The following is a 25,255-nucleotide window of genomic DNA, read 5'->3' on the forward strand; positions in this document are numbered from 1 at the left end:
ATTAGTGATCCATTTTGCAAGTCTAGTTGAGTTTATTGAGATTGACTCTTATCTTGAAGAAATGATGGCACAACATCCTCATTTTTCAGTCTTAACTTCACTGTCTTGGCATCTTGAATAGGTAAAGAGTGATGAATTTTTAGAATCCTGAACACCAACACTATCTTTAATGTAATGTTTCTTCAAAAATGGACCACTCAATCATTCGACATTTTAACCCTCCAATCCAAGAGCCTCCCTCCAATTCATCTTTTAGATTTTTCAAAATTTTCTCCATATTTTGATCCATGAAAGAAGTCCAAATTCTTTTTTTTTTTTTTTTTTTTTTTTGAAAAGTCATGATCTAATTCTCAAACAATTGCCTCTCACCTCATTAATTCTTCTCGAAAGAAAATTGCACTCAAGATCTTTATCATTTTTATCCATAAACCTTTTATGATTTTATTTGAGAAGTTTTAGTTCATCTCTAAAAGTCTAAAATCTGTGGTTTTCTTCAATTCTATTTATAATTGAAGTTGGGTTTTTAAAGGATATAGAAGTTGAGAACAATAAGAACAGAAAAGTTAATCTTGGTGTTTGGTAACTAAGAAAATGAAAAGGAAAAAGTAAAAAAGATTAATAGAGAAGAAAAGAATGATAAAAAGTTTAAATCTAAAGAAAGGAAATTGGAAAGAAAGAAGATAAAAGGGTCAGTAGAACATAAATCCTTGGATCGTAATGTAACTTTTTTTTTTTTTATTTGTTTTAAAAATCTCAAATTCTAAATTGATTTTGAAAATTCGTACTCATAAATGCGATAGAAATAGTTGTTGACCCAGAGAAAATTGGTAGAATAGAATAAAGAAAAGAAGAAGAGCCATAGGATTGTCACTGCTATGATACTAAGTTATTATGACTTGAGGTCGTGTTTGGAACGAGAGAAAGATAGAGAAAGAGGAAGAAAGAGATGAAAAACATAAGAAAATAGATAAAATTATAAGAGTTTGAAAGAGAATTTAAACTGATATTGTATTATATGATCTTTAATAATACTCTTTTACAATCTATGGTAGGTTTATATACAATTCTATGAACAACTAATATCAATTACTAATGCTATTGCATATAAATCAATATTATTTGACATATTAGAATAAATATATGAATCTTGTCGTGATCATTACAATCTTATACTAAATTTTTAGAGTAAATGATTCAATTTGGTCCAATATTGGATTTTATTTGATCCAAATGCTCAAGTCTATTTCTTTTAATCTTTACGTCCTACCTTGAAAAAAAAAAGAAACCCTTTTTAATGCTTTTACTTCTTCAGTCAATGTATAGAGTTGGCACGTGAGTTGAGAAATTGGCTAATTACCATTTTGCTCATATTATGTGCTTCAAATATCGCCATTTATACTACTTATTTTCAGTATTTAGGTCTTTTTGTTTTCTTTTAGAAGCAGTAATGTTGTCTTTTTATGATTCATTACTCTTTTACACTCAATATTCCTCCTAAAATGTTATCCTTTATGCCTTTTATTTCGACTTTCACTTGCGCCAATTATTGAAATTATATTTTTCCTTGCAATATAAGAATCAGTTTAATATATATATATATATATATATATATATATAGTTATTTGAATATCCTTTATAAATTGCTTAATTAATTTAGATATTTATGAATTTTTTAATTTGAAAATTGATTTTCTTTCTTTAGTAATGGAGTTCTTGAACTTTATTGATTCTCCTATCTACTGTTAATTTTTAGATTAGTTTAAATTTAGAAGTTGCATTATTTGAAAATAATAATCTAAAATAAAAATACTAAATTACACAAATAATGAACAAAATATTATTAGATGATGTAAAATATACAATTTAATACTATAATTTGATATAATGGATATTAAATTTTGTTGATTTACTGTTCAGTTTTTATTTGTCTTTTATTATTTTGATATTTTGAAAGAGAAAATAATGAAAAGCTAATAAGAGAATAAAAGAACTGTATGAATTTCTAGTATTGTCTTAATTTTGAATAGTGCTCATTTTCCTATTATTGGATTTAAAATAAACTAGATCAACATTATAAAGTAAAATAAAAAAATTAAAATTTATATTAAAAATGTAAGAAAATTGTACATTTTGCATTCTTATAACTATTACTTTTAGTTTCATCTAATGTCTTAATAAAATTGTAAATTTATTTGTAAGTAAATACAACTAATATTTTATTTTATATTATATAAAAGAATCATAAATTAAATATAAAATAATCCAAGAAAAGCAATATGACCATAAATTTATAATATGGGTACATGTTAATGGCATGGGACCATGGATTCTTCTTCATAAATGCATGATATTATGTCATGCGGAATATGCCAACAAACTAGTTTTATTATTCTTCTCCTTTGGGTGCTTTAAGAGTTGGGCCAAAGGGCTAAAGAGCCCAACTGGATCCCCAGACTCTCCAGATATCTGTTTGGGCTTGGCTACAGGCCTTCCCTTATCCATCTATCCATTAAGGCCCAGCAGTCTAAAATGGGAAAGAAGCAAGAGCAAAATTGTTCATAGCATCTCCTTATTCTTTCACTTACTGCAATCTACAATCACAACGAATGCATTCTTTGCATGACAAGTTTTTGATAGATGATTTCATATGGAAAACTATAGAAATCATGTCAAGAATCCCTACTCAAATTTGAATACCGCTTATTTCGCCGTCTTAATAAAAAGAGATGATCCTTTTTTGTACCCAGAAAAAGAAAAACACTTAAAAAGAATGAATTTTCAGTAGGAATTCTTCAGAATTGTTCATTTCAATTACCAAAAGTTTAAAATAATAGTAAATTTTAGAACCATTGGTGTATGTATAAAGTTAATATTTTGCTCCGGCTTAACGAAGATTAAGCAGTTACTTACAGTTAATTTTAGTGCTGCAGTAGAAAAGCCAGACAATTCACAGACTAATGTCGATGAGAAAACCCATCAACCTCAGTGACATAAGATAATTGAAATTGTTGGTTTTGATGGGCAATCATTATTTGCTGAAACTAAATTCCCTGGTTGCTAATTGATCTCTGAAATTCTCAATGCCCATTAATACCAAAGCATTAACAAACATACCCATTGAGACAGTGACCCAAAATCAAATTAAAGTAAATTTAAAACCAAAATTTGTGATCAGTGCACTGTTTGATGTATAAGCAGCAACCCTTATGACATTGATTCCAGTTACTTTACTGCCAGTAGTTGCCATGTCAAAAATGTAGCAGAATAATAAGAAAAGAAAGAAAAATTGAAACTGTAAACAGTCATCTTTATTTGCTGCAGAGAAGAATAATTCAATCTCAACTGCAGCCATATACTTACACATATGTACATAGATATATATATATACCTTGTGAAAAATCTTGAAACTTTCTGTACAAACATAGTTTATTCTTAGGGAGCAAAAACAGCTCATTCTATTCTACAAGAGAAACATTTACTTCTGTGATCAATATGATTCAGTTAATTTATGCTGTATCTCCAATTCATGGTGAAGACTTAAGCAACAACTTCGATGAAATTATGCTCTGCCCATTTCCTAGCAACATCAGAAAGCTTGCTTTCTTCAACTTGGACACATCTCAGTCTTGGAGAATTGAGGAAAAATAACTCAATAGCCTCAGCTTCAATCCCACAGCAGTGCATGATATCCACACATTCTAATCTCTTGCAATTCCTGAACATACATAGCATTGCCATGCCAGTAACTCTTTTGCAGCCTCTTAACTTCAATTCAACCAAAGAATTGCAAGAAACTAGCATTGAAATGAACTCCTTATCAAGCAAGAACTCATTATGAGACAAGTCTAATTTCTTCAGTTGCCTCAAATTCTGACCTAATGTAGCAAGCAATCCGGATTCTCTTTCGACAACATCACAATTTATCAATGCCAATTCTTGAAGCACTGGACTCACAGCAATTCCAAGAGCTTTTAGCCCTTCCCCAGTAACAAGACAGCAACTTTGAAGCCTAAGAATTGAGAGATTTCTGAAATTCATTGCAATAGCCAAGAGATGGTCATTATTAAGGTCTAAAGGTAATCGAAAATCAAGTTTCTGCAAATCACATCTGCAATTACTAATAAAATGAAGTAAACCTTCTCTACTACCACCATCATAAATTAAAAGAGAGTTCAAAGAATCACAATTCTCAGCCAATCTTAGTAAAACTCCATGAATTATACTTCTACAAGTTCTTAGCTCCACTTCTTGAATACCCCTTAAGCAGGTAACAAAAGACAGAAAGGAACCTCCATCACCAATACCTTCACAACTCTTAAGCTGCAATTTCTTGAGCTTTTTGCAACTCCTCCATAACCAACCGAAACCAGAATCATCTCTTTTAATCCCTGATAAATATAGACTCTCTAAACTCAACTCTGCATCAGCTTCTTCATTTAAACACAACCCAGATCCCCTGAAACCATCCTCAGCACCTTCAATTGAAGAAACATAAATAGATAGCTCCTTCAAACAAGAAAAACAGGCAATCCAGTTCAAGAAAACAGGCTTAGACAGAAATATAGTAAGAGAAGTGAGAAGGGTACAAGAATTAGAGAGGGAAAGGAGAGAAGAAGTAGAGACAGGACCAGTCAAGAACCTGAGGTGTTTAAGCTTGGAGCAAAAAGTTGACACTATAAAAAGAAGATGATCATTAAAAGCTGTGGTGGTGGTGGTTGTTGAATTTGTTGTTATGGCAGGGTCAGAGGAGAAGATGAGAGAAAGAGATGAAAGAAAAGGGTAGTTGGCAAGAAGAGAAGATAAAGATTGAATTGTTGAATTATCAAGATTCAGCCTTAGAGAAAGAGAGGTTTTTGAAGTGCGGTAGAGGTGTAGCCACCGCTTAGAAACTAAAGAAACAGATAAAGAAGACGATGATTGTGATGAAGATGATGATTTTGTGATTTTTGCAAAAATTTCTTGAAGCAATTCATCACATAACAAATTATCCATCTTTCTTGGTTATTGGTTCTCGTTTCTGATTCTTGAGAGAAGAAGACAAGTTCTTCTTTTTCAGCTTTATGGGTGTTTGAGGTTTTTTTTGTTTTTTGTTTTTTTTTTTGTTTAGTTTAGTTTCTTGACAACTGTCTTTCTTTCTTTCTTTCCTTCGAGAATCTGGAATTTAAGAGAGAGAGAGAGAGAGAGTTACATTTGATTAGGTAAAGAGAAAAGGAAGATTCGGTTAAGGCGCTGTTTGGAAGGCGTAAAAGACAGGTACTATTTAAATTGTTGAAGTGAAGGAAGGAAATGTTTCCATTAAAATGGGGGAAGCAAATAAAGAACAGGCAGGAAAGAATCCTGTCAAGTCAAGAAGGCAAAAATGATCACAATGATAAAGAATTGTTGTAAATGGCAAATATGGAATACAAGTTTTTGTGCGGGTGGATGGATTACCCAAAAAGGAAGCAAGAAAGAAGGGAAATGGAATTACTCTTTCAAATACAAGACATGAAAAATCTATGTTTCCTGTTATATAATAGGTTATGATTTAAGTTAATATGTTAATTTTGATGCTGGATTAAATTACGGAAAATGCTTCATAATTATTAAATGATGTGAACCAATATATTAGATTAAAGTTAATAAGTTATAATTAATGTGAGATATTACTGGCAAGTTCACCATGAGGTCGAACTCACGAGAAATTATAGAAAATAAATCTAAACACTCTAAGAAAACATTTTAAAAATAATTTTAAAATTTATGAAAGAAATTAAATTATTATAAAATAAATATGCTACCGGAATGATTAGTGTCAACTATATGATAAAATATCATTTAGTCTAATTTATACTTAGTAATCCCATTATTTCCTTTAAATCCAAATTTAATGAATGAGATGGTGATGTGCATTTTCCCTAAGTCACTCAAGTTAATGATGCAACTTAAGTTTCTTATATCAATATATATTAAAGTGAAGATAATGTTTCTAATACTTTTACCATAAAAATTTTCATAACAAATATTACTATTAAATTGATATGATGGTCAATCAATAATAATAGAGAAACTAATAAATATATGAAGGTAAAAATATTATTTATTAAACTCATAATATATAAAGTTCATATATAAATAAAATAAAAAAGTCAAACTAAACACTTATAGAACTTAGTCTGACATATTTAATCTAATGATTATTGTAATTAAATAGAAAGACATAAGATGTATAAAACAGAAAATTAAAACTTTCTCAAAATTCAGAAGTTCTTCAAGGAATGAAAAAGATTGATTCTTGAAAGAACAATGCAACAACTAACTAAATATTGTAGAAGATGAACTGTAGGGAATTCGCAAAGAGAAAAATAATAGATCCTCGTATATTATTTAATTGATTTCTATTTCTTGTAGAGATTCCTTTTTCAGAGTCATTCTTTCAGCATAACAATATTATAGTTATCATCTTAACTGTACTAAATAAAATAAATAACTTAAACGATAATTTTCTTTAATTACATCATAACTAATTAATTCTCTCTTCATGGTCTATGATAAATTCAGTCGGACTTACAATTTTAGTAATCCACGTGTCTTTATTTCAAGTTTTTTACTGTCGCAGTCCAATTAAAGCCCATTCATGCATTTTTTAGCTCATATTCTCCTTTCTTGGCTATTATCACCTAATATTAAACAATAAAGCTAAAATAAGGTAAAAAAATACATATTTGTACATATTATGCATATAAAATATATCAATAAATTACTAAAATATCTTAATAATATATATATATATATATGATATAAACATATCAATCTACAAATGGATTGATGTGACCAATTAGTTTAATTAGGATCATACAACTAGATACCCTAAAAAATAAAATTTATTATAGACAAAATAAAATTTAAAACGAAATTATAGACAAAAAAAAAAAATTAAAAAAGAAAAAGAGAGGTGTTGAAATGAGATAATGAGGAAAAAAACATGATCCGAATAAAAATGGGAGAGGAGGATAAATGCATCAGAAAAATTTAAGAATTTTTCAACAATTCTCATGTCACATGTATAAATAAATATTAGAAACTTTAACATATCCAAATTGTAGTAATTTAATTAGCCCAAGTTTATAATGTGATAGTGAAGCTGTAAAAGGGAAAAGGATATTTAAATTAGTGATTGATGCTGTAGAAATATGATAATACTTTATTTTCAATAACCTTTGTCGGTGATGCCACTTCATGATTCTAATATTATTCCAATTGTTTTGTTTTGTTTTAATTGTTCATTTCTTTTCCTATGGTTTGGAATCTAAGTTAGGGTAGGGGGCCATCAGTGCGTGGCTGTACTTTGAACGAATCGTAAATGAATGGAATAATGATATTTCCTTCCTTATTAGCTAATGATTTTAATGGGTGTGAGTTTCTGCAAAAAGATTAAACAAAAATATTTTTCAAATAACCAACAACAACCTTAAAGATACATGTCACACCGTGAAGATCAGATCTAAATTTTTTTACCAAAAGTGCTAGAATGGTGCGAAACAAAACTCAGGTGACATACAGCCGTCCATTCAGTTTGGCTTACAAAATCCAATTTCCTCTACATTCTTCTGCCTGCTTTTGTCGTGACTGGTACAGCCTAACATTTCTAGGCCTCTCGTTTAGCCACTCAGATCCATTTTAGCCACAAATCCTCTTTTGAAGCTCACAATTAGGTTTGCAGAAAATGACCCCTTTCCCTATAATTACATGATAACTCCATCATATCCAAATTTTAGTCATGAGACCCGAATACAAAACGAGTCGTCCTGCACCCGGGCTATAGTCCTAAGGTTTGGGGCTTTAGATTTTTTCATCTCAGGATGGGTTTAGCATTACTGTTAGAATTTACGTTGCTGATGAAAAAAGAACAGATGAGGTGAAGTGCTGAGGAGAAGAGCTGTTTACTTGTTAGGTAATTAAGTAAAAATAGTGTTGTTGAGTAAGAAAAAAGAATAAAGTTTATTAATGATCCATCGTAGAGAGCCAAGAGAAGTTCAAGACTCGAAATATATGATCCATCAATTAACTTATGGCATGATTCATGAATCAATTGATAGTATAAGCCTAATTTCAATTTTCATACTACAGGTTTTAAATCCCAAGTACTAATCATTCATGCTATTTCATAAAACTAAAAGCAAGACGAAAGAATGTTATGTTTAACTTGTAGCTACTTTTACCATCAATCTTTGGTCCAATGGGTTTACTCTCAACTTTATAAAAAAGTTTTTTTTTTTTTTTCTCTCCTTTAACATGCTAATCTACTGACCATATCAGTAGTATATCAACTGGTTAAAGAAAACTAAATCTATAGCTACTTTTATTATCAATGGTAAAAGAGAAAATATCAATTTATTGGGAGCATAAGTTACGCCATAAAGGCACCTGGTCCTCATCAACTTCTTTCTTTTACTTGAATTAACTTCTAATAACAGAGGGAAGCAAGCAAACGCCCCTTTTAACAGCAATTCCAAAATGAAAGGGCATCTTTACTTGTTCCCTTTAACCCAAAGAAACCATGTTCCCATTTCCCATTTTATATTCAGGAAAAGATGTCATATCACATAGAAAAACCGAGCTTTTTTCTTTTTCTTTTTCTTTCTTTTCCCCTTAATGATCTCTTCTAACAAATTAGTGTATGTGCTAGCTCACTTGTCAGTACAATTGATGGACAGAATACTCAGCAGAAAAAGATATGTAGTAATGTACACTGCACATCTAGCTAGATGCATAAACTTATGCCAGAAGAGCTTAGACTCCAAATTGTGGGTCATCATCATCCATTACTCTCAAGATGTACACTAATGGTACATCTTCCATATACAAAAAAAAATTTAGAAACAAGCCATTTGGAGAAGACAACTTCAAAAGAAAATTTACTTCGATCTACTGATTCGCATGTTTAGCTCACAAGTAGTACAACAAAGAAAACTGAGAGACGTGTCAACAAGAATGAAATAAAATGTGTATGCATAAAACCCAACATGGCAAGTGGACCATACCTACATAGATGTAAGTTGCACTGTTCCATGCCCAAAGGGACTCCACCCAGCTCCAGAAGTCGCCAACATTAATGCTGTCGTTACCTTCAATTATACCTTTTGACAGGAAAAATGCAACTGGTGGAAGTGCAATAAAACCCAAAATCAGATTACAAACAAGCCTCAAGAAACTCCCCAGACTTTTAGTTCTAATGTCAAGCTTCAATGGATGAGCCATCAAACAAGTAGGCACTATTATTAATGCCCCAATTTCTGCGGTAGCAAAATTAACCACTGACATGAGCAGTAAACCAATGAATACAGCTGATATGGTCACTGATTTTAAAATAGCCCATTGGCCTTGCTGACATTCAGATACGTAGTAATGCAAAAATGGTGAACCCAAGATCAGGTACAAGATTAGGAGGCTAAGCATAGAAAGCAATATCCAGCTGATAGAACTGGCTGTTGGGCTCCAATCTGGTATTTGACAAATGTAATATGGCAGCAAAGCAACTACTGTACCCCATATATGAAAGAAAAACACTTCTTTTGCTGCATTGACCCATTTCCATGGCCTGAATGTGATGTCTTTCTTCAATTCAGTAATGTCTTTCTCATTCGAGTCAGTGACATCTGTCTCATTTGATTCAGTGGCTTTAGAAGTAACATTAGATCCATTGATGTTTCTCTCATTTGATTCCATGATTTCTGTCTCATTTGATTTAGTGATGTCTGTCTTATTTGATTCAGTGACTTTACAAGTAGATTTTCCATCTTTCAAGCCAAGATCCAATTTATTAGCATCAGCATAAAGGGAAGCAGCAACCAAGGGAAGTGGAGCTACAAGGAGGGCAAAAGCGATCATATACACTCCAACCGAAACAAACTTGCTAGGAGATGTTAATAGATACAGGAAAAATGACTGGTGAAACTTCTCAAGGAGATTATTTACTGATCTTATAACTCCTTCAATCAACCTGTGTCAAGTAACAGGAAAAACCTCAGCCACATGACACATAGATTGCTTTAGTTATTCTTAATTTAATGATGGCTGGACAATTGCATCACCAAATAATGAAATCCTACTTCACGAAGACAAATAAAAAAGAATCAAGATAAAGCACTGCCAAAAGACAATAACCCTGGAACCAGAGAGTATTGTAAGATATATAGGGAACTCCATTGTCACAGCTCGTATGATTCATTTCCTAGTCAATTCAAACCTTTGATTTGACTCGACATTTTTTTAACCTGATGAGAATTATTTTATTGAAAATTAAAGTTGAGGATTTGACTGTTGTGATCTCTTGGTCCATGCCTCTGTAGTGTAGTATAAGACCTGAAATTCCTTTCATTTTGGTTGGTTGGTACTCTTCCATCTATCAACCTACTCTTTCTGTCCGCAGTTAGCTAAGAAACCTTAATGCTCTTTTCTTCCTCTCTAACAATCAACCTCCTCATATTGCTCCTCCAGCTTAGAAGTGTTCTCTATCCCATTCCTCAACTTAACAGATGATTTACAGAATATGCTTCCTTGCTTTTCCTTTTGTTGCTTAACAATCATAACAACCTGTTTACTAAGGTTATTCACACAATTTTCACATTTGCTCTTAGCTATAGGCTTTTGAAGAAGAATAGAATTAATATCTCATTTTTCTCTTGTTAAAGCTCATAATTTCTGAAAACTATTTAAAAGGCCCTTGACACCACCAAGTCAGCATGCTGAGTTGGTGTGTCGTGCCAAAAATACAAATGCCTCCATTACTTGATTTCTCTTATTACTTGGCCTTTCAAATTTGAGATAGTTGTTACACAATTAATTCCAAAGTACAGTTATTTGATTCAAAATTAATAATATTTTATCATTGGCTCGGCATTGGATCAGCAAATTGACATGGTACACCTGAAGTGCTAAATAGTTTCTCATGGTTCTGAGGTTTGTGTTGAGTTGATGGGTTACCAGTTAACTACATTGTATAATTGCTGGTTTTCTGAGATCTTCTATAAGAATAAATGTAATCATCTGCATATGGTAAAATTTTGCTATTTCAGTTATGTTCGCTATTGTCAGTAAAGTGCAGTTCTGCTATTGTGTCATAGCTTTGGCTTTTTCTTTAGAGAATATTCCAGTTGCATTGATTCTGGAAACAAACTACAGCATTAGCTAATTTGATATTTCCTCTTTTAATTTTGGTAAAACCAGTCTATGGAATCAAAGCTTTGTTGATGGTTGGACTGGAGTTGAATTGTAATTACATCAAGCTGAGATTGTCAGTCCAAAGAACCAATTTAACAATAATCTGGTCCGAACTGACCTGCAGTACAGCCTAATTTCATGGCACCAATCTTCTAATTATTTCCCAAGAATTTTCTCTCTGTAGCAGTTCATAAACAAGAAATGCAGCTGCTTTTGAACTTGTTATAAAAATTCTACAAACGACAAGCAAAATCTAACCTCTTGAAGATTTTGCAGATATTTTGCATGAGAGTTGAGGTCAATCATAGGGTCGCAGCAACAAGAGAGTATAAATCATGTTGTGAAACTGAATTCATTAAGAAAAGTGAAAATAGGAACTCTTGTAGTTAAGAATTGAGACCAAAAAACAATTTTAGTCAAAAGGAAAAATCCTTAGCTGGAAAAGACTCTTATAGATACTACCATATGACTAGTGGCCATCAATTCAATTGGAGAACTACACCTACTTATTGTGATTTTTAAATCTGTAATTGAATGGCGAGCTATAAAGGAAATGAAAGGAAAAAAAGAAACAAAAAAGATGTAAAACGAGCACTGACCTGCCACCTCGCAGAATAAACTCATTCCGTCTGGCTTTATTATTAGAAGAAACTTTGGGTGAAATCTCCAAAGTAATTGCATCGACTTGGAAATCACGGAAGGCACCATGGGGACCTGTGGGAATGCCCAGTGCCTGACAATAAGAAAGGGAAGGGTGACATAAACCTTGAATTACTTTCTGATCCAATGGAGATAATTGAAAGAACAGATAAATTGTCCCTCCCTACCATCCCAAATGTCGCCAAAATGAAGACAGAGAAGTAAAAAACCAAAAGATGTAAAGTACCTGGTGATACAATGAACTTGCAAGGGTAACAGCACCTTCAATATAATCCGCAGCTGGAATGCCAAACTTCCAGTTGGGATTCAAACTTCTGGCCTCTTTTCCTATAAATTCAAATACTTTTCCCAAAATTTCAAGCCATTTTAGATTAAGTTGAGACCACAATTTCTGAACCTTTACATGCAAACCTTGCCTATGAACAGCTAAATAATTCACAACATTAATGAGGTCTAGGTTTGGCATCTGCCCATTCGATGCCTCAGGATAGATACTAAGAGTATCATCCCACAGTTCATTTCTATCTGTAACCTTAACAACCAAGGCGGCAGCCATGGTCCCAGCACGTCTAAAACCATCATATATCTTTCTTTGTGCAACATAATTTTCTTCCAATACATAAAGATTACTACCTCTGAGACATGCATCAGCATTTACAGAAGCCAAACCAGTAAATGCTGGTGTGTGATAATCTCTCAGCCAAGCAGCAACAGGGACATATTCACCATACTGTGAATCAGCAACAAGCCAAATAATATCCTTGGCCAACCATGTAACTCTGCTGAGCAAAGAAAATACTGAGTATGCAATACCCAAAGATAATGCTTCACTGGGATCGCTCTTTCCAAAATTGTAAGGTGTCACCAACACGATAGCTTCCTTACCGTCACCACGAGGTGCTCTTATTATTCCAACAGTGTTGATACCATATGGTGAGCAGCTAAAGTTCTCTCTCATTATCCCAGAATCAGGATTGGAAAAGAAATGAAGTGGATGGAATTGATTCAGCTGCGGATGGAACTTATGGTAACTAACTTCAGCACCCATGTCTAACATATATCTCGCTAGTACCCCTCGTCCTTCTCTGTTAACAAAAACAATAGGACCAGTATAAGTTGCATTGCATCAGAATTCCTTTCCTTAAGCTCTTTTTTTTGGGGGTGAAAGTATGACTAGTATTATGATTTAGAGTGTTTTTGTTAGAAAAAATGAAACAGGACTCTGAATCTGTTTTTGAAAAGTTCGATAAGCACACTTAAAGTCCTAGCTTTTGCTTGACACTGGATACCAGATCATGATGCATATATAGAGTTAATAAATTACCCATAGTAGTTACAATGACTTGTTACAATTCCTACATTCAATACATGGATAAACAAACCTATCTGAGTCCTAAAAGTCCTAAATTACTGAAACAAGACTCAAACACAGACTTTATAATTTTGAGTATCAAATGAGCAATTAAGATACTTAGAAACAATATTTTTTTTGTATTCTTTCAAAATTCAAGGACTAACCGCTGACTCACAAATAAAAAATAGGGAATAGATTCATAAGTTCAAAGCCTCATAATAGAACTTATGCTTGATAAAAATATTAGATCATATGGAGGTGGGTTCATTAAAAATTCACAGACGAAAAAATGAAAAAAAAAACATTTATTCCCTTTCTATATCTTACAGCTATAGTTTTTTTGCCCTGAATATCATTTACAAAAGTTTCGGATTTACTAGTATTACACCAATTAATAACCCAAGATTCCAAACTTTTATTAAATAAAAAAGAGACTATCAGTAGCAATACTCTTTTGAGTATACAATTGAACACTTAAAATACATGTATAGCATTACTTTTTTTGCATAAATAACCCATTTTTATCGCTGTTACATTATAACATTTGATTTCAGAAGCACTCAATTGAAGTTACCCAATTGCAGATACAATGCATCAACAAGAGCAAATACAGCTAAATAATGTATGCATACAGACAGACAGACATACATACATGCCTTTGTCTTCAGGTCCCAAATTGCAGCTATATAAGTCCTCCACCAATTTATTTGCTTGTAGAATGTCATGATTTGAAAGCATGGAACTTGCAGAACCAGGCATGAGGGCATTTTCGGAAATGTAAGTGTTCTTGGCGAGAACTGGAAGTAACAAGAGAGCTAAAACTCCAGCGATACAACAGATTACACTGAAAAATAAATAAGAACAGAAATTCCAATACTATAACAAATCAAACCATCAATAACAATCATTAGAATTTTTTTTTAAGGGACCGGAATTAAGAAATTACCTAAAGAAGAGGCTGTGAGAAATGAGGAAGATCCCGAGACGCACGATTGGTCTCGGCCTGATCTTCTTCGGGGTCTCCTTCTCTTGCTCTGCATTTGCCATCACTGCTATTCTTGCAATAGCTTCAAACTCGATCAGTTGTGTGCATTGCGAAGCTAAGGCACCATTTTTCTGCTGCTGCCAGTCAAAAAGTGTAGAACGGCAGGTTCATATGCTGATTTGCCCCCTCAAAGCTACAGGAAATTAGCACTTAGCCCGAAATTAACTTTCAGGACTTATTAGCCCACAGCTTTTTTCTTTTTTCTCAAATAGGAGTAGAGAGCTCGCATTGATAGCCGTACAAAAGCCCAAAACAATTCAAAAGATATTAATACATGGAAGTTTACACAATTTTACAAAAGAAAAAGATTTATGCAGTAGCTAACAAAAATGTTTTCAGTCCTTTTACTTTTAAATTTTTAGAAACATATATTATCAGAATACATAATATTTAGAAAATAGTATATATTTTTATAAATTTAGTAATATATTTTCATAAACTTTTGTTATACTGAGCTGTTTAATTATATATTTAGTATATATATCAAATATCCATTTAATAATAATTAGTATATATTTAATATATAATTAGTATTTTAAATTATTTTTAATATATTTCATAATTTTAATATATATTTTTATTATTTAATATTTAAAAATTATATTGAATAAAATATTTATGATAATTTTAATCATCTTATATATATATATATAAAATTAAAAAATCACCTCCTATTAAGTTTGATTAAAATCAGTGAAAATATTATATAAAAATACGTTCTCCTTTCTTTCTTTCTTCTTAAGGAAAAGAAGAGTAATTATATTAAGGAGTTGGAAGCTTCAGCCTTGCATCATTTGAGACGATAACATCAAGTCTCATGTGAAACATCTTTCACAAAAAAGAAAAAAAAAAAACAAAAAAAAAAAAACAGTAACTTCTGAGTCTATGAATTTTGCAAAACGAGCCGCCGAGTTTGCTGTGTTAGGAGCTAAAAAATACTGACATATATTAATGCTGGAAACATAAGATAAATTATCCTCCGATATTAACTCACGCACCAACTCTGTGTTCTTACGCTCGCTGTGCCCCTTTCTTTTCACAATTATAAGACACAATATTAATTTAATTAAAAAAATATAAATATTTATTAATAAAAATTAATAAATATATTTTAATATAAAAAATAAATCAATCGTATTAATAGAATAATAAATTACAATTTTATAAAAGTAATATTTTTTTTATGGCATTAAGTTACGTAAATCGATTTTATGAATATTTTAACGAGTTTGATTGGTTAAATGTCATATTTAATTTTTTTAATTAAATTATTTAAAATATTTTAAAATAAAAAATACTTAAAGCATGGTAACGTGAAATGCAACTTTTACTTAGCTGAAAATATAAACCAACTAAAGAATATAAACTAAAATTATTAAATTTTTTTTAGAGAAATTGGATAAAAAAATGTTTATTTTTTACATATTCTGTAGTGGATAATTATGCTATGTCAAACCTAAATGAATACTAATTGTTCTTTTGTAAATCTGTGGGTGTTTTAAAGGTAAAATTTACTTTTGCTAATGAAAATTATATGTCGAAGCTTGAAGGTATAAATGTTATCTAGAATTAAAGGAAAAAAAGAAGAAGAGATTTTCATAGACAGCCCTATCACTAGAAGGAAAAAGTTGCAGGGGCAAACTGTAACTTAAGCCGAGTCAACTTGATCTTTTATAATCAAGCAGACGACATTTTATTTTTTCGTACCTATGAATAACTTTCCGATGTTTGTCTGTTGATTTTACTCTTTTTCTATGGCTATCTCTGCAGTTATTAGTCTGTACCATCTTAGCACTACTTGTACTATACGCAGCAATACATCCCTCTCCATTTGGAATCCAATAACACATCGTCTTAATTTCGCGACAGAATTCCAATCCAAATACCAATCCCCTGTAACTTGTCGCCGAATCAGATACCGTGGCTTTAAATTCCCGCATTCTGCATTAGATACAAATAATAGCAAGAATTTGAAGTTCTTGCAGAATTTTCGAAATTGGTGGTATTTGTCTGATTCTAAGGAAGTAGAGAGTAGTAGTAATGGAAAGAATTCAATGACAGTTTTGGAAGCTCTTCTTCGAATGTTGAAATTGATTGGAAATGAGAAATGGATAATGTTTGTGGCATTTGGTTCCTTAATTACGGCTGCTATTTCAGAGATAACAATGCCAAGTATATTGGCAGAGTCTATCTTTTCTGCACAGAATTGTCACGCCATGGCTTTCTCTAGAAATGCACAGCTTTTGGGCTTTTTGTGCTTGATTTCAGGAATAAGTAGTGGCTTAAGAAGTGTGTCTTTTGCAGTTGCTAATATAATTCTGGTTATTACCCTTTACTTAATTTCGGTTAAGGATTTTTTTTTTTTTTTTTTTTTAGTTTTTTAAAATTTTAGATAGCATTTTTTTGATTGTCTTGTAATTTATATATTAATATGTATGAAGTTGGGTGTTTTGCAATTGCAGATATGATATTGATTAGTACCCTATTCTTAGATTTTCTCAAGGAATTCTGGCGGTTTTTTGTTTTCGTTTCTTATGGACAGAATAACAAAATTAGTCTGATATCTGTTAATGGATTCTACTGAAAAGTGCAGGTCAAGCGTCTTAGAGAAACTTTATATTCAGCTCTTATTTTTCAGGTTTGTCTTCTAGTAGGTGTTTCTTGCTATACTTGAGCTGCTGCAATGTATTTCTTTTAACTGATGATTATGGTATGCTTTGAAGTAGGATATAAACTTCTTTGATTCAGAAGAAGTTGGTGGTTTGACAAGCAGGCTAGGGTCGGATTGTCAGCGACTTTCACATGTTATTGGAAATGATATCCATTTGATAGTACGCAATGTACTTCAGGTTGTGGTTTGGTTATGGTTATGGACTCTTTTATTTGATACCGCATTTTGTTTAATAGTCTAACTTGCAGTTTTATATTTCTGATGTTAGGGGACCGGTGCTATGATCAATTTATTGTGTTTATCTTGGCCTCTTGCATTGTCATCCATTCTCATATGCTGTCTTCTGGCTGCTACCTTTCTAGTTTATGGGTGGTAAGTTTATGTAGCTTCTCCCACGGTAATAAGGTTAATAGATAGATCACTTCAAATATAAGGTAGTCTTAGAGTTTGTTAAACAAGATGGTATGGTGATTATACTTGTAACGACATCCAGCTAGCCTAAGATCAATTATTTATCTTTTTGCCTATTGAGATACTGTCTTTATTTATTTAATTATACTATTGGTTAACAAGAATTCATTCTTGCTCTGAATCTAAAGATTTGTTTAATCATGTGTACAATTAATAGTAGTTAAAAAAAGAAGAAATTTTCTTTACTTTTTCATTATGCATACAGAAGTTAAGAGGTTTTTTCTTTTCCATTTCTGTTCATTTACTTAACTATGTTTCAGAATTTTCATGTGATGTTCTTTATTAAAGATTTTGGAAAATAACCAGGTCCTCCGTCTGAATCTTTTCTAGTTTTCCCATGCAGAAAAAAAGAAAAAAACTTCTCTAAGCATGACTAGTCTTTTGCACTGAGATTGAGCTGTATGGAACTACAATTTGCCTAAAGATAATGCCTGACTTATGTATCTGTTGCTTCCACCACTCTATATTTTTGCATTCTTACCAATAAATGTGATTATCTATAGCTTCTTGATTACTCTGAAAGATCTAATTGAAGCTTGCTTTGTTCATAGGTATCAGAAGAAAGCTGCCAAGTTGACTCAAGATTTCACTGCTCATGCCAATGAGGTAACCATTAACTTATTTAAATTACTAAAAGGACTTTGTCATTTGAATGATAACTTAGTCTTGTTTTCTTTCTTTCTGTTTGATTTAGGCTGCAGAAGAGACACTCTCCCTGATAAGAACTGTCCGGGTTTATGGAACAGAGAGAAAAGAATTTAGAAGGCAATAATTTTTACCAGTAATATACTATTAAATCCAAAATAATCTTTTCTTCATTATGTAACTCACACTCAGTAATGCAACCCATTGAAATTCTGAGCAGGCTTTTTATTCTTAGAAGTCTTATTCTAGCCAACTCAAATTATCTGCCTTTTATGGGGTTAGGTACAAGCACTGGTTGCAGAAATTAGCTTTTATAAGTTATCGAGAAAGTGCAGCTTATGGATTATGGACTATGATTTTCCACGGCCTTTACCGTGCAACTCAGGTATGGTTTATTCAAATCAAGGCAGTATATGGGTTGACTATATTTTGATGGTTTTCACAAAAAATGAAGGTGGCTTTTTGTTATATGTTGAATTTCCATATTTATCAGTGAGAGCTGTAGAAATGTATTTGGATCCTGTTTTCTTTAGGCTACCTCAAAATGTATCTTGAGTGTTTGTTATCTGTTTTGCATCACCTCAGTACTACTCATTGTTTTGTTTATGCTGCAAAAGAAGTTCCATCAATCACCCTGCAAGTCAATTTGTAGTGTAGAAGTCACAAGTTAAAACAGTCTACATTTATTCACTTGATGTTTTGATTGATAGACTCAAGTGCATTACAATTATACCAGAACCTTGTGCTCTCAGGCATCCTGAGGGCTTTAAGATCAACATGTTGTGAATATGCTAGTGTTAGGTGATGTCTTGAACATTTATGCTCTCCCTAATACATCACAGAAGCTTGGGCATGTGCTAATTCTCTGAATGGAAAAAAGAACACACTATAAAATTAGGCCATTGTTGTTTTAGTTGTGTTTATATCTGTATTTGCTCCTGATTATCGATCACCAATTCCAATTGCATCTTTTTCATGACTGCATACATGTATGATCTGGTGATTGATCATTAACCATTAGAATCAGGTATAAATGAATTCCACTGACAAAGACCAAATGCTTCTTGGTGATTGGCAGCTTGGGAAAATAGCAACTAGATGAAATTCAATAATATTTTGACTAATATCCTGCTATATTACATTTTCATAGGTTTTTGCAGTGTTGTTAGGAGGAATGTCTGTTATGAGTGGACATGTATCAACTGAACAACTCACAAAGTATATATTATACTGTGAGTGGCTAATTTATGCAACCTGGAGGGTGGTGGACAATATCTCATCACTGTTGCAGGCAATTGGAGCAAGTGAAAAAGTATTCCAGTTAATGCAACTCTCACCCAGCAGCCAATTCCTGTCCAAAGGTAAGCAGTCTCTTCATTTCTTGCTATAACTCAAGAAGACTAGCACTAGTACTCTTTTGTTGTATGAACCTTTCTTATGCTTCTAGGGTTTAGATTTATTGTGTGAAATGTTGTGGAAGTAAAGACACTGGGTCCACCTTACAGTAGTTACCTTCTTTAACATTTCAGGTACTTGAAATTACTTGAAAACCAAGATTTTTGTGTCGTTTCCAGAAATTCAAATGTAAATAATGGACAGGAATACTAAATGGAGAAAGTGAGTACTGATAAAATTGGATTAGATGTTTTTCTACCATTTGGTGCAGATCTAGCTTGCATCTTTTGTTTACTCTTCGTTTAGTGATTTATTTTTCAACAGTTTGAGTGCTTAACTTCCAAAATTCATTAGCTGCAAACCTCAGATTGCTTTCAACTAAATTTTTGTTTATTAAAAATTCAAGTAAACATGTGCTCCATCTTATTTTATTTTACAGGTGAGAAATTGCCGAGGCTAATGGGACAAGTTCATTTTGTAGATGTAACTTTTCACTATCCTTCAAGGCCAACAGTAAGTATCATGTCTCTGGAAGTTAGAACATTTTTATTGTGCTCTGTTCTCTTAACTACAAATGTTTTATAAAGCTGTTTGCTTAGTTAAATGTAATCAGGCTAGGTAAATTATTAAATCATGTAACATACAAGTTAGTTACTCAAGTGCATTTGTGGCTATATCATATATAGATAATTTGTTAATTTCTTTGGTACTGGACCTTGAATAATAAATTTGATTGCTCTACAATTAGATACTTCGTTTCCTTTTGTAAGAAAGTGATGGGCTTGTTTGCATGACCTAGTAATATCAGCATAAGAAGATTGCATGGGAAATTAAAGACATAAAAATAACTAGTATTCTGTATTTCATAAATCTTCTACACATAGTTGTACTCTGAAAACCTAGACTTTCACAGTAACAGTCCTAGAGCAGTCGATTGGCAGTAAACAACATGGTCTGCCTACATGCTATAGAAAATTTATATGACTTAACTTTTGAAACTCCTCATGTTGACCTAGACTATGTACTAGAACTTTGTTACTAGTTTTCTTTACATCCTTGCATCAATCATCACGAAACTTTGCCCCTCCACTAATTTTTGCTGCTTGCTTGGTTAATACTAGGCAACATTAGAAACAAGTTGCCATTATGGCAGCACTTAATTTTAAATTTTGGAACCTACGCTTTCTTAGTTTGATTGTACAGTATACAGCATACTGTTTTTCTTGGACCTCGGCACCGACTCAACCAGCATAAGTCTAGACTTATTTTATTAAATTACTCCTCCTTCTGTTTATCTGAGGAGGCACTCACCGTTTCCAAATTGTATTTGAACAGGTACCCATCCTAGAACACGTCCATCTTTTGTTAGAAGCAAATGAAGTGGTTGCACTGGTAATTTTATCTATCTATTTTGTTTTAATTTCATTTTTTACTATAGCCCAGGATACAGGAATTGACTGCTCATCTGTATTTTGACAAGGTTGGACTTAGTGGTAGTGGAAAAACCACACTAGTTAATCTCTTGCTTCGTCTGTATGAGCCAAGCAATGGTCAGGTATACTAAAAGAATGCTTGCGTTTTACTTCAACACAAATTTATTTGTTGTATATTTGAAATTGCTGTGGCTTTTATAACCGATTGCCTTTCTGTCAATGAAATATGTAAATGATAACTGTCCAACCAGTAGCAGTTCCAATTTCATTCTAGTATAAATTATTATCTAATTTGGCCCCTCAAAATTTTGACTTTGTCCATTTTGGCCCCTTTAAATCTGACATTCTTTACTTTGCCCCCAAGCTAAATTTCTGGCTCCACCACTGTTCTTTTCATTGACTCAAAAAGTGATTTGATAGTTTCACTGATTGGTTTTGTTCTCGAATGATTTAATGTATAAGCGGAATTTAGTGGGGAATTATCCATTTGGAATTATCCATTTTTGTTTTGCATAGTATTTGAAAGAAGATATTTAACTTTTGAATGATAATTTGAGCCGGAATTGCTGCAGAATTCGAAGTTTCATCAAAGAGAAACAAATAGATAAATAACGGCATGCTCGATCTTAAAACTAGAATAGTTTATTAGGGTTTGCACCTCTTCAAATATGGGTAAAATGCTGCATGACTGGTGATTCTCCATTAGAAACAGTATTTGCATAATTGACCTTCATATGCATGTAAACTCTTTTGTAATTATGGAGAAATACTTATTATTTTTCTTATCAAGCCTCATGTTTCATTTAAGATATTAATCTCATAGCTACATTGGTTTGTTGTTGTTCCTTCTAACATGAATGCGTCACTGAATATCAGATCTATATTGACGGTTTTCCTCTCAGAGAGTTGGATATGAGGTGCCTTAAAGAAAATATAGGATATGTTGAACAGGTTAGACTACTTGGTGATATATCATAGCTATGTAATTATGTAGACTAAAATATTCATTTTAGGCAGGAGCCACAGCTCTTCCGTACTGATATCAAGTCAAACATAACATATGGATGCTATCGAGATGTTAAAATGGAAGACATAGAATATGCTGCAAAGCTGGCCGATGCCCATGAATTCATTTCTTCTCTACCCTTTGGTTATGAAACTCTTGTGGATAATGAGTTGCTGAGTGGTGGACAGAAGCAGCGAATTGCTTTTGCTAGAGCCATTCTTAGAAATCCTGCTATTCTGATTCTTGATGAAGCTACTAGTGCTCTGGATTCAGAAAGTGAACACTATATCAAGGTAAGTTAAAGTAGCACCCTACAATTTGTGAAGTTCGATGCAATTAAGTGAGAAATTTCCAACTTAATAATCAGCGGAGAGAATTAACAATATATGGAGTTGAAACTTAGATCACTGATATATGAAATGCTATTACATATTTAGGGGATTCTTTATGCGTTCAAAACTGATGAAAAGACGAAGAGAACTGTCATTGTCATTACACATAGGTATTTCCTCCCCCACTTGTTATTCAGTTGTTCGCGTTGTTAAATTATTTTCCTAACTCGAGAAAAAATTTGCAGGCTATCTACCATAAAAACTGCTGATAGGATCATTGTAATGGATGGTGGTCGAGTTGTGGAGGTAATTCGTTCTTTGACTGATCAACATAGCCATGAAATGGCTTTACGAAGTAGAATGTGAAGCTTGTAACTATCACTTTTCAGGAGGCATGATGGAACACAGACGAAACTGAACTGCCTAAATTCTTTAAATGTTATTTATTCTCGGACCTTTTTTCCTTTTCTGGTGTCGCCCTCTGTTTTCATCTCTTGAGCATCCTTAACCTGTCATTGTGCCACCTACTCAACCTAAGCTTTATCATACATTCACTTGAAAATGGAGGAAGTACATCATGTAGGACGGATTTGTTAGAGAAGTAGTCAGGATACAACCATTGGCTTCCTGCACCATTTGTGAATGGAGGAAATACATGATGCAGGATGGATTTTTTGAGAAGTGGTCAGGATACAACCATTGGCTTCCTGCACCATTTGTGAATGGAGGAAATATATGATGTAGAATGGATTTGTTTGAGAAGTGGTCAGGATACAACTATTGGCTTTCTGCATTAGGAAATCGCTGCCTAGCCCTTTGCTGCTACTAGCCTGTGAACAATTTTATTTCTAGATCTTATTCATTTACCAGGAATGGAATTCTTAGACTGCTCTGCAAGGCTACAAGTCCCTTTATAACATGAATTTACTTGTATGACTTTACTGGTATTTTCTATGTGCAGGTTGGTAACCACGTAAAACTCCAACTCCAAGATGGATTATATTCACAGTTAATCAAACTGCAAGAAGGTGTTTTGACTTAATTCAAGAGTATGTTCATGGAAAGGTAATGACCCAGAAGCAGAATCAATGAGCACGGCCTCATGTAAGATGCTTTTGGTCAGTGGAAAATTCAGTTTTGCTATCTTTCTTTTCGTTTGTCCAATAGCTGAGTTATTTAACAAACACCATCCCCCATAGCTTCTTGTAAATGTTATTATGCATTTAAGGCTTTGTATATTAGTATTCACTAAAGCCCCATAAGGGAGGAAGACGCATAGCATAATCGATCCTTTTCTTTTTTCTCTCATGAAAGTGGACATGTAAACATGATACACGAGCTACAAGGGCAGAAAACTGATAGCTAGCAGCAAAATTAAAACTACAAAATCATATAAATTCCTTTATTACTCTCCCTCTATAACACAAACTGGAAAGAAAAGTGAAGACAGTTTTAAGAGTGTAGGTATTACTAGTAAAGCTGGTGTCAAAGTTGCTCAAGGGCTTCAGTTGAGAAGTCTCCAGGCTGAGGAACTTGCTGGTGAGGAAGGCGTTTTACTTCCTCGTCTCTTTCCTCAGCTGCCTTCTTGTGTGTCTCCACTGTATTATTAGTAGCTGATGGTGGTGGCTCATCTACTACACCTTTGATTTCTTTTGCTGCTAGCTTAGCGATATTTGGGTCTTCGCTATTCTCCTTTTTATCCATGGCTTAGCTTATATATATATATACTTGTATGTTTTAAAACAGCTTCTCCTCCATGGGAGCTATTACAAGCAATAAGTGACCCCTTACTTTCTAGCATTTCTCGGTGGGTATATATGGATAGGGCATGCAAGTGTCAAGCTGCCTAGGCAGCATCTTTAGTTGTACACTGATTGCCACGTGTTCTTCCTACATGCATATTTTCGAGGCTTAATCGCCTAACAAACTTTGTTTTTCACTTTTTTTTTTTTCTTGCTTTTTATCAAATATAGCCTGGAATATAAAGTTTATCAAATTAAAATTACAGATTTAGTTTTTTCTTCAATCTAGTAAATTTTATTTACAGATAATTATTATTTACTTTTTATATTTTTATATTATTATTAATTACTATTAATATTTTAAAAAATAAATTTAATTATTTTTAAACCATCCAGATATACAAATTATCCTTTATAGTTTATTTATTATGTTAAAAGAAAATTATTTATATAAAAATTAATTTTAGTGTTTATATAATAATAATTAATTAGTATTCTTTAATTAGTATTAATTTTAGTAAAATATAAATATTAAAAGTATTTATATTAATCAAAATATTAAAAGTTCATATATTAATTTTAAATGGTTAAAATAAAATAGATATTATTTTTATTATTAATTTTGTTACAATTGAATTTTAATTTTGATTAGAAGTTCGATGATTAAATTATATATTTTTATCAATCTAGTTTTTTAATTGCATTAATTTTTAAAATGCAATAATATTTTATACAATTAATAAAATATATAAGACAATTTGTATATGACATAAAAAAATCAAAGAAAAAATAGTATAAAATCAAATCTAATTAATAATTTTGTAATGGAATTCTGACAGAAGAGATTTTTAGTTTAAATTTATAAAATAAAATAATAAAAAAAATATATTTTAAACAGTGGAAGTAATTAGTATAATACGAAAACACACAGAGTAAATAGTAATAATTTTTTTCATTTATTTTATTGTGAGCTATTACATTTAATTCAGTTGTTGCCTTCGGATACTATATTTTGTTGAGTTGGCATCTAAACTATAATTTAAAAATAATAATAAAATTATTGACTAAATAATTTAAACAAAACTAAGAATGTCATAGAATACAACTAAAAATATATGTTATATAAATATATATTTGATAAAATTAAATTAAAAATCAAAAATATTTAACAAGTTAAGAAGGTAAAAGAGTATTGATTAATTAAATTGAAAATGAGGCTATTTAAATGACTGAATTTACAAAATTTAAGTGTTAAGTACACATTCTCTAGAAAATATACCATAGTAACTTTTTAGCTTA

At 32.0% G+C, this 25,255-nt stretch overlaps 3 protein-coding genes and 1 long non-coding RNA gene across 5 annotated transcripts; 1 reads left to right on the plus strand and 3 right to left on the minus strand.

Moving 5' to 3' along the window:
• Nucleotides 1-3,286: 3,286 nt before the first annotated feature.
• On the minus strand, nucleotides 3,287-5,329 carry LOC8281790 (F-box/LRR-repeat protein 20). Its single transcript, XM_002521420.4, has one exon. The coding sequence runs from the start codon at nucleotides 4,990-4,992 to the stop codon at nucleotides 3,538-3,540; it is 1,455 nt and encodes a 484-aa protein (XP_002521466.2). The 5' UTR covers nucleotides 4,993-5,329; the 3' UTR covers nucleotides 3,287-3,537.
• A 3,555-nt stretch (nucleotides 5,330-8,884) lies between these two features.
• Nucleotides 8,885-14,493, minus strand: LOC8281791 (glycosylphosphatidylinositol anchor attachment 1 protein). Its single transcript, XM_015720720.3, has 5 exons — nucleotides 14,163-14,493; nucleotides 13,869-14,060; nucleotides 12,089-12,947; nucleotides 11,802-11,935; nucleotides 8,885-9,982 (listed from the first exon to the last, which is right to left on the minus strand). The coding sequence occupies exons 1-5, from the start codon at nucleotides 14,261-14,263 to the stop codon at nucleotides 8,965-8,967; spliced, it is 2,304 nt and encodes a 767-aa protein (XP_015576206.2). The 5' UTR covers nucleotides 14,264-14,493; the 3' UTR covers nucleotides 8,885-8,964.
• A 1,337-nt stretch (nucleotides 14,494-15,830) lies between these two features.
• LOC8281792 (ABC transporter B family member 26, chloroplastic) lies at nucleotides 15,831-23,622 on the plus strand. 2 transcript variants are annotated; one of them, XM_048374635.1, is made up of 16 exons: nucleotides 15,831-16,582; nucleotides 16,855-16,899; nucleotides 16,988-17,110; nucleotides 17,201-17,304; nucleotides 17,955-18,009; nucleotides 18,098-18,168; nucleotides 18,331-18,433; nucleotides 19,199-19,409; nucleotides 19,883-19,956; nucleotides 20,779-20,835; nucleotides 20,924-20,998; nucleotides 21,753-21,827; nucleotides 21,894-22,175; nucleotides 22,320-22,384; nucleotides 22,460-22,520; nucleotides 22,604-23,155. In XM_048374635.1, the coding sequence occupies exons 1-16, from the start codon at nucleotides 16,016-16,018 to the stop codon at nucleotides 22,610-22,612; spliced, it is 1,977 nt and encodes a 658-aa protein (XP_048230592.1). In that variant the 5' UTR covers nucleotides 15,831-16,015; the 3' UTR covers nucleotides 22,613-23,155. The 2 variants fall into 2 exon arrangements, with proteins under 2 accessions (XP_048230592.1, XP_002521468.2); XM_002521422.4 differs by lacking the exon at nucleotides 22,604-23,155 and adding an exon at nucleotides 23,176-23,622 and having other exon boundaries at nucleotides 15,832-16,582.
• LOC125370133 lies at nucleotides 21,829-24,372 on the minus strand. Its single transcript, XR_007216016.1, has 2 exons — nucleotides 23,686-24,372; nucleotides 21,829-22,145 (listed from the first exon to the last, which is right to left on the minus strand). It is a non-coding gene; the product is annotated as an uncharacterized LOC125370133 (long non-coding RNA).
• Between the last annotated feature and the right edge of the window lie 883 nt (nucleotides 24,373-25,255).

The sequence above is a fragment of the Ricinus communis genome, chromosome 5, assembly GCF_019578655.1.
Source record: "Ricinus communis isolate WT05 ecotype wild-type chromosome 5, ASM1957865v1, whole genome shotgun sequence".
In the NCBI taxonomy this organism is placed as follows: domain Eukaryota; kingdom Viridiplantae; phylum Streptophyta; class Magnoliopsida; order Malpighiales; family Euphorbiaceae; genus Ricinus; species Ricinus communis.

Bases quoted from the DNA above. Each gene is read 5' to 3' on its own strand.
- LOC8281791 (XM_015720720.3), bottom strand. From the start codon at position 14,263: ATGGCAAATGCAGAGCAAGAGAAGGAGACCCCGAAGAAGATCAGGCCG. The intron at 14,061-14,162 runs GTAATTTCTTAA...TTTATTTTTCAG, and splicing joins TCTCACAGCCTCTTCTTTAG to TGTAATCTGTTGTATCGCTG. The intron at 12,948-13,868 runs GTATGTATGTCT...TTTTGTTAACAG, and splicing joins GGACCTGAAGACAAAGGCAT to AGAAGGACGAGGGGTACTAG.
- LOC8281790 (XM_002521420.4), bottom strand. From the start codon at position 4,992: ATGGATAATTTGTTATGTGATGAATTGCTTCAAGAAATTTTTGCAAAA.
- LOC8281792 (XM_002521422.4), top strand. From the start codon at position 16,016: ATGGCTATCTCTGCAGTTATTAGTCTGTACCATCTTAGCACTACTTGT. The intron at 18,010-18,097 runs GTAACCATTAAC...TGTTTGATTTAG, and splicing joins TCACTGCTCATGCCAATGAG to GCTGCAGAAGAGACACTCTC. The intron at 20,836-20,923 runs GTAATTTTATCT...TATTTTGACAAG, and splicing joins CAAATGAAGTGGTTGCACTG to GTTGGACTTAGTGGTAGTGG.